The 12859-nt window shown below is 37.2% G+C and overlaps 1 protein-coding gene across 1 annotated transcript in view; it reads left to right on the top strand.

Annotated features, from left to right (window-relative positions):
• The first annotated feature begins 1049 nt into the window (after positions 1 to 1049).
• The window catches only part of LOC113093309 (zinc finger protein 239-like), a 56625-nt gene continuing 44815 nt past the window's right edge, over positions 1050 to 12859 (top strand). The window contains exons 1-2 of the mRNA XM_026259115.1: positions 1050 to 1105; positions 8124 to 9551. Of these exons, the coding sequence (XP_026114900.1) occupies positions 8204 to 9551 (1348 nt within the window). The 5' untranslated portion in view covers positions 1050 to 1105; positions 8124 to 8203. The remainder of the gene's footprint in view (positions 1106 to 8123; positions 9552 to 12859) is intronic.

Below are 12859 nucleotides of genomic sequence, written 5' to 3'. Positions count from 1 at the left end.
AGGTGAATATTTTCGCCCATCTATGCAAATGTCTATCTATATAGAAACAAAAGAATGAGGTTAATCACTGTCTGTCACGTCAGTTTATAATGATATATAAGACACTGATAAATACACCTTCAGAAACATTTTTAGCTTTTGGTTTTATTTCTCAAACACAAAACAACTTAAAATCAAAGGATAGCAGCGGGAAATGTTCTTTATACTGTGTTTATTTATATCAATTTATTTGTATTAAACACCAAACTGACAGAAGGAAAATTTAAAATAAGAAAATTAGACAAGTAAATATTTATTTATTTATCCATTCATTCAGCAACGGATGTAGTGCTGGATGTTGCTCGGACGCGCAGACAGTAATGTACTACACCCTTCAAATAACTCACTTAAGGGCTCTACAAGGGAGTAGGGCACAGGGATCCTCACTTCTGTTTGGTGTTCGACCCAAATGACAACGAACTGGCGAAGTCCTGTTTTTGCCGCGTCGCTTTTCTTTCCAGTCCAGCGGGTGGCGCTAAACACATTCGTTTGTTTGAAAAACACTATTAAACCTCAGAAGAAGAAGTTTATCCGTTTATACCACGCTCTCTGTTGTTGTTATGCCAGTATGCTGTCTTAATACAAACAGTTATATATATATATATCTTTATTTTAAGAGAAAAATACAGCTTTTGAATCAGGTCAGTAAATAGCTGTTATATTGGCATCCTCAGTCGTGACTAAGTTTTGAATCAAGCAGGAATATCTGGAGAAGTATCGTCTGAACTGGGAGCTGCTGCTGTGAAGATGGATTTTATTAAAGAAGAGAGTGAAGAGAATACAAGTGAACCAGAAACCTGGAGAATAAAACACGAGGAACCAGAAACCTGGAGAATAAAACAGGAGGAACCAGAAACCTGGAGAATAAACCATGATGAACCAGAAACCTGGAGAATAAAACAGGAGGAACCAGAAACCTGCGAAATTAAACATGAGGTACCAGAAACCTGGAGAATAAAACAGGAGGAACCAGAAACCTGGAGAATAAAACAGGAGGAACCAGAAACCTGCCAAATAAACCATGAGGAACCAGAAACCTGGAGAATAAAACACGAGGAACAAGGAGGTTGGAATTTATTTTCCATTCATCCTTAATATTTGTCGTTATGTTACATTAGGTAGGTATGTGACAAAAAAAAAATCAATACTAGAAAATGTATATATAATCATAACCATCAATAATCATATGCTAGATAAAAAAAAATACATTTAGTGTTTTTAAAATGATTAAAGTCTGATAATTAAGAAAGTTGTAGATTTTTTAAATTCGGAAATTAGGGGTAATTTTTGTACCTAATTAAAACAATAAAACTCAAAATATCATAACTTCCTCGTTTCTTGGTCTATTTGCATAATTCAAACACCACAGTGTAGGTAATAAAAAGCCCAGCAATATTATAATATAACCAAGGCCGAGCACGCGGCGCCAGATTTTTATTTTTTTTATTTTTTTATTTTACCGCAGGTGCTGCTGTGCTACGGGGGGAGCTGTATGTATATATGTATGCGTGACGCATTTAATGCACGAGACAAAGCCAACACATATGTTGTCACTCCCCACGACTAGTTTAAAATGTTTGCATACCTCCGATTTTCCTCCAAATTTGCTCAAAGTTAATTCTCCTGTTTTTTTTTCTTTGCTTCTTCACGCTCCATGTTGCACTTAATCTACTGAATAGTAGGCTACAGCGCGCACAGCAGGTGTGATGCTTCACGCATGCGATACTGCGAGTGGACGAGACGCTGCGCATGACACGCGACGTGCTTTATCAAGGGCCCGACCCGACCCGACCCGGCCCGAGGACGATGGCGGGAAATATCGGCAGAGAAGATCGAAGCTCTAATCCTGCTCCAGTTTTTCATTATGATTTAAAATAAATTAAGACTACTACTCCATAATTCTATTTATTTCAGTTAGGATGAAAAATGACTCACCTTGGATGATAATGGAAGTCAAGTTATTTTCCCACCACTGGCATAGTTTCATCAAGAAGGGCTGCCCATTAGTAAAAATACCTACAAAATAGACAATTATTTATTTCTCAACAGTAATATTAATTGATTGTTAATTATCATTTAGAAAACAATAAATGCATGCATGTTGAATTTTTTTTTAAGAATAAACATCAGTAGGCCAAAGAAATTCATTTTCAGAACACAAAACAATGAGGCCTACAAGTACATTCTTGGATATTACAATCTGAGAACAGATGAATACAAACATCTGAACATTTTTTTTTAAAAAAATAATCAGCCTTTTAAAAATATGATATCATATCAAAAGTATATAATTATATTTATTTATTTTTAAGTATAATATGATATTTATATTATATTTCAAATAGTAATATACAATATATACCTGTAAGCCTACAAGTACTACAGAAATTTGGTTGTTTTTGCTGCTTTAATTTACTTTTGAAAAAAAAAAAAAGATATTTCAGTAATTGTGAAAATAATTCAATTTTACCAACTCTGTGCAGAATAATACAGCACACATGGGCTGAAATTTTTGTCAGATTTGGCCAATCAGCTTGCCAGAAATGGGTCACGTGACCTAGCAGGCAACCAGAAGCACAGTTGTTCCTAAACGAATCCATAACCATCCATGGTATTTATTTATATGTTTGACAAAATTATGGCAATAATGTAATCTAGATATTCTAAACCTTGGTTCTGTATGATTACTTTGAAAAATACTGCAGGGATTGATGAAAACTGGCAGAAGTTTGGGAAGGCAGTATGATTGAATGGCCGATTCTGCTTTTGACAAAAACGTTGCTTGTGGATCGTAAAAAAAAACAAAAAAACACACACATGCGAATGTTACAATAAATCCCAAATTTCACCTAATTCAAGTTAAATGTATATTCTATCAAAAGTATTGGGTTTAAAAAAATAAAAAAAAACACCTTCATAGCGGATTTTGATGCCAAACACGAGAGAAATGTTGCTTCGCTTATAACTTTCTTCTTATGACAGCCATCTCTGAAATTCGAATGTGAGAATCAACATGAAGTAATTTACGTCACTAGTATATGGGCTTTAGAGGTATTCACAAAGCAAAGAGAAGACATATTTCCTAAGTCACCGACGCGTCTGGCACTGCTTAACTGCTGGGAACACAGCCGCGGGAACAAAGCGCTCGTGAGTATATAGGTCAATTTGTCACATACCTACAGTAGGGTTACAAAGTTTTACTTATCTGGTGTTTTGGAGTGTTTTGGGGCCCTGACATCTGTGGTTTATTTATAAAGACAGCAACCATTTAAAAATGGGTTTCGCTGATTTCGGAGACGGTCATCTCCACACGATCAGTGGGAGCTCAGTGCACATTTATTCGCTGAGAGCATTCTCACCCCGGCTAGTCCTTCTGATATTTGCATCTGACTCTGATGTCTCTTTAGTGGTTAAACATAAAATATAATTTGTTTTGGGTTAATCTAACAGGGACTCTTTGGTCTGTATTCAAATTCAACTAGAAGGATACAATCTTTATTTTATCATTAATTAAAATTTAGTCGCTTTTGGTTGTCAATAAATAACACGTAAATACATAATTTGACATGGATAAGCCATAGGAGGGCGGGCCCCCAGGTTACAAGCTGGACCAGGTCTAGGTTTCAATACCACACGTTGAACTAAAGCACACTGCTTTTATGGTAGAACAAACACTACAAACTCAGCAGTCATGCTCTTTGATGCATCCAGAACTTTGAAAAAGTACTACCTCACCCGCAGTGACTTTCTGAGGGGCATTTTTTACCTGGAACTTTTAGATCCTGATTCCTCCAGTGGACCGAGTACCAGCCCGAAGTCCCTAGTTCCTGTGGTGGAAATGTGGTATTAGAGTGGCCTTTTATTGTGGCCAGCCTGAGGCACACCTGTGTAATAATCATGCTAGGGCTGGGCGATATAGCCTAAAAATAAAATATCCGATTTTATTTTTTTAATTCGATTTCCGATTTCCCCCCCACTTAAGGAAAGCAATAAGTACAAACAGCAGACAACTTAAAGGTGCTGTAGGGAACTTTTGTAAAAAAAATATTTTTTACATATTTGTTAAACCTGTCATTATATCCTGACAGTAGAATATGAGACAGATAATCTGTGAAAAAAATCAAGCTCCTCTGGCTCCTCCCAGTGGTCCTATTGCCATTTGCAGAAACTCCATCGCTCCCGGTAAAAAATAACCAATCAGAGCTGAGGTCCGTAACTTTGTTTGTGTTCAAAATGTAGAAAAATGTATATAATAAGCGAGTACACGATGAATCCATTTTCCAAACCGTGTTTTTGGCTTGTCCAGAATCACTAGGCTGCACCTATAATAAGTGTTTATATTCTGACTATTTTAGATTGCTTCAGGGGTACCGTGGCGGAGTAACCCAGTACCTTTGTGATTCTTCATAGACATAAACAGAGAGAAGTAGTTCCGGCTACGATGATCTTCCGCAAGACGCAAGCAGTTCTGTTTATTAACCGCTAGAGCGTCATAAGTTCCCTACCGCAGCTTTAAAGCAAATTTTGCTTTTATTTAATCAAAAGTAGGGCTGTTCCGTTCACGATCGGCCGATCGTTAATGCACATCTCATCAGTAAAGCCGGTTTTCTAATCAGCGGTAAATTCCCTCAGGTGCGTGATTTCACATCGAGCAGCTGTTACTAAACAGAGCCGTTTGTTAACTGAGAAGATGCGCAAATAAACGCTGAAAATTAACGTGGATTTACGCATCTTCTCAGTTATGGCTCCTTGTAGTAACAGCTGCTCGTTGTGAAATCATGCACCTGAGGGAACTTACCGCTGATTAAAAAAACGGCTTTACTGACGAGATGCGCATTAACGATCGGCCCTAATCAAAGGCAAGACAAATGTAACCCCCATTTTCATATTCGGCTGGTGCTGCTGCTTTTGACTGGGGTCTCTTGCTCCACGTCTGTCGCAGCAAACCCATACCAGTTCCAAACAACAGATGATTTTATTCCTTTCTTGGGACCAAACTTCCAACTCTCACCGGTAGCCATGTTGTCGCTTGCTGTTTCATGTGTGCTATGATGTTGTTGTTTTTGTTGTTGCTTGCCATACTGCCATGTGAAACTAACGCTAGAGAAGCTCCGGGGAGCCAAAAATGCGCCATTACACAAAAACTCGATTTACTTATTTTTTAAATCGCCTGTAACAAAAAATTCAAATTAATTAATTAAATCGATTTTTCGCCCAGGCCTAAATCATGCTGTCTAATCAGCATCTTGATATGCCACACCTGTGAGGTGGATGGATTATCTCAGTAGAGGAGAAGGGCTAATTAAAGTGAAAGTGACATTCAGCCAAGTATGGTGACCCATACTCAGAATTTGTGCTCTGCATTTAACCCATCCGAAATGCACAAACACCGTGAACACACACCTGGAGCAGTGGGCAGCCATTTATGCTGCGGCGCCCGGGGAGCAGTTGGGGGTTCGATGCCTTGCTCAAGGGCACCTAAGACGTGGTATTGAGGGTGGAGAAGAGAACACTTCCCCCACCTACAATTCCTGCCGGCCCGAGACTCTAACTCACAACCCTTCGATTTTGAGTCCGATTCTCTAACACTAGGCCACGACTTCCTATAATTAACACAGATTTTAGACTTGAACAGTGTGTCGGCATTAAGGACAAAGCTCTTAAATGGTTTCAATAATATTTGACGTACAGAAGTTTTCACCTTGGTGAATTTTCATCATCTACTGCCCCTCTTTTTGTGGCATCCCCCAAGCGTCAGTAATGGGCCCTATGTTATTTTGTTCATACATGCTGCTCTTAGGGTTTTTTCTAGAAAGCACAATATCAATTTCCACTGTTATGCAGATGATGTACAAATTTATTTGCCTGTCAAAGCAAATGACAAAGGTTATTCTGGATATTCTGGCTGGATCAGAACTTTCTTTGTCTTAATGAAAATTAGACTGAGATTGTTGTGTTTGGTAGTCCTGGGTATTTAAGGGCTTGTGTAGATGCACTTGGTAATTTAGGTGTGTATGTTTGTCTATTTACCAAGAATCTCAGTGTGATTTTTGACAGTGCTTTTAAATTTGAAAAATAGAGTAGTTCTTTTGTAAATGCCAGTTTCTTCAACTGAGACTATTGGCTAAAGTCAAGCCCTACCTGCCACGTAAGGAGTTTGAAAGTGTAATTCATGTTTTATAACACCTAGACTAGACTACTGTAACTCTTTAAAGGGGGGGTGAAATGCTATTTCATGCATACTGAGTTTTTTACACTGTTAAAGAGTTGGATTCCCATGCTAAACATGGACAAAGTTTCAAAAATTAATTTGTACGTTTGAAGGGGTATTTTTGTTCCCAAAATACTCCTTCCGGTTTGTCACAAGTTTCGTAAAGTTTTTTTCGAGTATGGCTCTGTGTGACGTTATATGGATGGGAATTTCCTTATATGGGTCCTAAGGGAACGTCTGCCGGAAGAGCTGCGCGCTCCCGTATAGCAGAGTACTGAGAGCACAGACATTCACTGATCAGAGCGAGAGCGTCGCGAAATGTCACAAAAGAAGTGTGTTTTTGGTTGCCAGGGCAAGACAACCCTGCACAGATTACCAAAAAAAAAAAACAGCATTAAGGGACCAGTGGATGGAGTTTATTTTTAAAGAGCATCAACGGAGTTGTGCAAGTGTTTGTGTTTGTTCCCTGCATTTCGAAGATGCTTGTTTTACAAACAAGGCCCAGTTTGACGACGGATTTGCGAATCGTTTATTTCTTAAGGATGATGCAATCCTAACAAAAAAGGGTCACGATCGTGTATTGGAACCGCAGGCGGTGAGTAAAACTGCTTAAAATATCTCTCCCTCCTTGTTAGTGCGTCCGCCTCCCATGCCGGAGACCCGGGTTCGAGCCCCGCTCGGAGCAAGTCGTTGCTGCTGCTGCTCTCGTTCAGTTTCAGCCTCGGGATCTGAATCATAAATTCAGATCATAAATAAACGGCTGAATCTGACTGTTAGCCATGGTTTGTTTTGGATGATGGTTTTTTTTTCCTCACGGTAATGTCACAACTTCCAAACGCTCTCAACGCAAAAGCCTACTGGCGCTCGTGATTCTTTAGCTCCGCCCACACGTCACGCCTCCAGCCGGTCGTGTTTTTCAAGTCGAAAAATCGGTACAGACTATCTTTCTCTTATGAATATAATAAAACTAAAGACTTTTTGGAGTTATGAAGGATGCAGTACTACTCTATAGGTACTCAAGATTAACAGGATATTGTGTGAAAACGAGCATTTCACCCCCCCTTTAAATGTTGGTTTGGATCAGTCATATCTTCAGCGCTTACAGTTAGTCCAAAATGCAGCAGCTCGGCTTTTAACTGGGACTAAAGAGTATGAGCACATTACCCCTGTCCTATCTTCTCTACATTGGCTTCCTGTCCTCTTCAGGATTGATTTCAAGATTTTATTGTTTGTTTTTAAGATTTTAAATGGGTTGGTGCCTCTGTATTTATCAGAGCTTTTACATGTCCACGCTCGTGTTAAAGCACTGAGGTCATCCAATCAGGTGCTCCTCAATGTACAGAGAACTAGGTTGAAAAATAACGGTGACTAAGCTTTTTCAGTGGTGGCACCTAATTTGTGGAATAGTTTACCTGTAAACATAAGAACTGCTCAGACTGTTGGAATTTTTAAGTCATTACTTAAGACACACCTGTATTGGCTTTTATTTCAAGCTGAGATGAGACATTGTGATGTTTTTACTGTATTTGTCTAATTTGTGTGTGACTTTTTATTTTTTATTTTCCGGACATTAAGCACTTTGATCAACCATGGTGGTTTTATATGTGCTGTATAAATAAATTAAACCGAACTGAACTGAACAAAGACCCTGGGGTCAAATTGACTCCAAAGTACAACGATGCTTCAAAATGTGTAGAGGGCATTGAAAAAATAACATCATGTTCATTTTATGTTATTTTATCGAGTTGTTCCCATACAATCTGAAGCAACGAAAATTAATTGTGTATTTACAGATGTTAAACATTGAATGGGGTCACTTTTATGTTCACTTTTTTTAACAAGTTACCAAAAATAATTTTTACTTTTATTTCAGAGTTAATTGAAGAAAAAGAGGAGAATGAAGAATCAAATGAAGTTGAGGAGAAAAATCATTTCAAAACTGGAGGAAAACCAATGAGTTGCACTCAAACCAAACAGAAAGATTTAAAGAAAAAAAGAGTCAAGAAATCTTTCACCTGCACTCAGTGTGGAAAGAGATTCACACACAAAACAGGTTTTGAGCGTCACATGAGAATTCATACTGGAGCAAAACCATTCTCTTGTGATCAGTGCGGGAAGTGTTTCAAACAATCCGCAAACCTGAAGAGACACATGAACATCCACACTGGTGAGAAGCAGCATGCATGTGATCAATGCGGTAAAATGTTTTTATGGGTTTCACTTCTGAAGAAACACTTAAAAGATCATGCAGAGGAGGAGCCACATCCAAGTCATTTGTGTGGTAAGAGGTTTTTGCATCTGCAAAGTTTTAAAGTACATAAGAAAACACATACTGCTGATACAGAGTACATGTGCTTTGAGTGTGAAAAGACTTTTAGTTCAGTGAGCAGTTTAAAACAGCACCAGAGGATCCACACTGGAGAGAAACCTTATAAGTGTTCACACTGTGACAAGAGATTCAGTCAGTCATCAAATCTGAAAAGACATGAGAGGATCCACACTGGAGAGAAACCTTATAAGTGTTCACACTGTTACAAGAGATTCAGTGATTCGGCAAGTCTGAAAAAACATGAGAGGATCCACACTGGCGAGAAACCTTATAAGTGTTCACACTGTGACGAGAGATTTAGTGATTTGTCAAGTCTGAAAAGACATGAGAGTATTCACACTAGCAAGAAACCTTATAAGTGTTCACACTGTGACAAGAGATTCAGTGATTCAGCAAGTCTGGAAAGACATGAGAGGATCCACACTGGCGAGAAACCTTATAAGTGTTCACAATGTGACGAGAGATTCAGTCAGTCATCAATTCTGAAAACACATGAGAGGATTCACACTGGAGAGAAACCTTATAAGTGTTCACACTGTGACAAGAGATTCAGTCAGTCAGCAAATCTGAAAACACATGAGAGTATTCACACTGGCAAGAAACCTTATAAGTGTTCACACTGTGACAAGAGATTCAGTGTTTCATCAAGTCTGAAAAAACACGAGAGGATCCACACTGGCGAGAAACCTTATAAGTGTTCACACTGTGACGAGAGATTCAGTCAGTCATCAAATCTGAAATCACATGAGATGATCCACACTGGAGTGAAACCTTATAAGTGTTCACATTGTGACAAGAGATACAGTCAGTCAGCAAATCTGAAAGCACATGAGAGTATTCACACTGGAGAGAAACCTTATAAGTGTTCACACTGTGACAAGAGATTCAGTGTGTCATCAAGTCTGAAAAAACACGAGAGGGTTCACACTGGAGAGAAACCTTATAAGTGTTCACACTGTGACAAGAGATTCAGTGATTCATCAAATCTGAAAAAACACGAGAGGATTCACACTGGAGAGGAACCGTATCACTGCACTGTACGTGGGAAGCATTTAATTTAGTCATTTGTTATAAACAGTCATATAAAACAATCACAGTAAGGCCCCGTACAAACGGAGACACGTTTAGCTGTATATGTACATTTTTCCTGTGGTATATATATTTTGTCCAGACAAATCCGGTGTTTTGGGAGAGTGAAATCCCTATTTCTTGAAACCGGTTCCCAGAGTGGATAAATCTTAAAATGACACCTTTGCATTTTTGTGAAACAATGATGTCATCACCCCACGTCTCAACCCTACGTCATGTAACACAAACACCAACAACAATGGAGAACTACATGTTTGTGTTCATGCTGCAGAAGAGCAAAGAGAATAGATGAGTGTCAGCGAAAGTGAAGTAGACTTTCAGTGAAAATGTTCTTTGATAATGTAAATGTTCTCTGCTCTGTTTCTGTACAGTGAAAGTGATATGATTAGCAGGGGCGGGTTTAGTGATTTGGGGGCCCCAAGCAAAATACAGGAATTGGGCCCTATACACTAAACAATTGTCTACACAATCCAAGGTTGATAAAATTATAAACTTTAAAATACATTTATTTTATTTATTTTAATTACAAATTTAAACTTAACTGAAGGAAATTATACATTTAGATGCTTGAGGATTATTTCAAGCAAACATGAAGTTTGCTTGTGTGGAAAGTAACTGCATGATTCCTTCACAGAAATGAGTGAGCACCATTTAAAACAATAAACATATAATACACACTGTTGCTTATTATTAAAATACAGCTTCAGATGCATGACATTTTCATTTGTAGGGTCCTATGAAATCCATTTTAATTGTTACCAAGTTAAGATCCAAAATCCATATTTTTTTTTTTTTCGGTTCAAAATTTTCGGAATTAAAATAAATTATTATGGCCCAAATTCTGTGCTTCTTTTTATTTTAATGGTTTATTCAAAAACATATCTATTGAACTGAATTTAAAAAAAAAAACAGCTTGATGTATTAATTTGTATACAAATCAAATGAAGGCCAAAAAAAATCTATCTTTAATTGCAATAAACATCAAACAAACCCTTTTTGTACAAAGTGCTACACAACCACGAGTCTGTGCCATTTATCTGACCATCTGCATTAAACAGTGAATACATTTTTTTATTAATGTACTCCAGAATATTTTCCCTGTTTTCTGTATCGCAGAAATCCTATTATTGCTACAAGAAGCACATTCAACGCAGATGTAATAAACACCACAAACAACTTGTGCTTCCATGCTGAACACACATCTCATATATAAAAATAATTTTGGGGGTGCTTGGTTTTTTTAGGCAGTCGTTAACCTTCATTAACCTTTGCCTTATGGTTAAGTCCGCCAGTTTTTTTATGCATAGTTATTAGATTACATTGTTATGTAACTTCAATCATTGCCCACAATAGCCTAGATAAATTGTTTTTTTAGTCATCTTTATTTAATTTATGAAACTGATAACCGCTAAATCAGTGAGTGAAAGACATTGTCTAGAAATGTACAATGTTAAAACATGTGAAAGCTCACGTCTCACTTGTTGGTTTTGTTGATTTTTTTTTTCAGTTTACAATACTAATGTTAGTGTAGTATAACTGTGACATATACCCTGTACATGTAATGTAATTTGAATATAGACCTACATTAAAATTAAGTTGTTTCATTGTTTTCTCTGTTCAACCCCAACATTTGAGCTTTTTTGTGCTTCAGCTAGGTCAGATCACAGCTCATTCGCTTTGAAATGCTGGGAAAAAATCAAAATAATACATATTTAACCTTTTCAGTGATGAGATTAAAATATTCTAGCGGTCCCCCCAGAGTAAGTTTTTTTTTTTTTTCTCAGTTATTTTTATTACCATTTTCCAACATTTTTATACAAATCACTTACATATATACAATTTGTATATGTATGACTGTAAACAAAAAAAAAAAAAAACACAACCAAAGCAAAAAAAAAAAAAAAAACCTGCACATACATTAAGTATTAAGTAAAAATATATCAAATCAAGCAATAGGAGGGCCGTCCAAATTTACTCATTATAATAATTAATAAAAGGTTGCCAAATTGAGTAAAATGTTTGTTCCTTCTTCCTTAAAGAATATTTAATTTTTTCTAATTGTAAATATTGCATTACGTCTCTAAGAAGGTTTTGATGAGTAGGAGGAATTTTATTTTTCCAGTTTAGTAAAATTAGACGTCTAGCTAGCAACATCACAAAGCACAATACATTAATTTGTGAGCTGCTCAAATGTATACCTGTAGGTACAACACCAAATAGTGACATTACTGGATCTGCTGGGAGTCTAACATTAAAAATTGTTGACAAAGTCTCAATTATTTTAGACCAATAGAGGGTAATGTGGGAACAGTTCCAAAATGTGTGTGATAATGAAGCAGGAGCATAGCCACAACGTTCACAAGAGGCGTCCACTCCCGGAAACATCCTGGACAGTTTTTGTTTAGAAAGGTGCAATCGGTGCAGGATTTTAAACTGCAGCAGACCGTGTCTGATACAAACTGAAGAGGAGTGGACCCGCTCTTGAGCTTCGATCCATTGGTCATCTGTGATGTTTATTCCTAAGTCTTCACTCCAAGCATCCTTTATATGGTCAAGTGTAGTTGTACAATCTATCTGTGAAAGGTAATTATATATTCTAGAAATAGATCCTTTTTTGAGTGGGTTGTTCAATAATACCTTATACATAGGACACATTTCAGGCTGATTGGGAAAGGAGGAAAATGTTACTTTAGTAAAGTTGCGAATTTGCAAGTATTTAAAAAAGTCCTTGTTATCAATATTAAATTTATGTATTAATTGTTCAAATGTTGGAAATATTTTGTCAATAAAGAGGTCTATAATTGTGTGCACTCCTTTAAGGTCCCATTGTTGAAATGCTTGACCTGAAAACAGCTTATGTGCTTGATTACCAGTTATTGGTGTAAGGACTGAACATTGATTCCACTGAAAATGTCTTCTAATCTGAGACCAAATTTTTAGTGAGTGAGACACAACAGAATTTTGAGCCTTAAATTTAGAAAGATCAGAGGTATAATGTATCAGTGATCTCAGTGTATTAGGAGAAAAAGCTTGATTTTCCATCTGTTCCCAATCAGGTTTGAGAGATCCATTCCAAAATGACATACATCGAATATTGCAGGACCAATAATAGAGCCAGAAGTTGGGCAATCCCATTCCCTCATGGATTTGGGTCTTTGTAAAAAGGATTTTTTAATTCTTGGTGTCTTTTT

Source organism: Carassius auratus, unplaced genomic scaffold (genome assembly GCF_003368295.1).
Source record: "Carassius auratus strain Wakin unplaced genomic scaffold, ASM336829v1 scaf_tig00214963, whole genome shotgun sequence".
Taxonomy (NCBI): domain Eukaryota; kingdom Metazoa; phylum Chordata; class Actinopteri; order Cypriniformes; family Cyprinidae; genus Carassius; species Carassius auratus.
The sequence above is the reverse complement of the archived record's forward strand: the minus strand, read 5'-3'. Positions and strand labels throughout refer to the sequence as shown.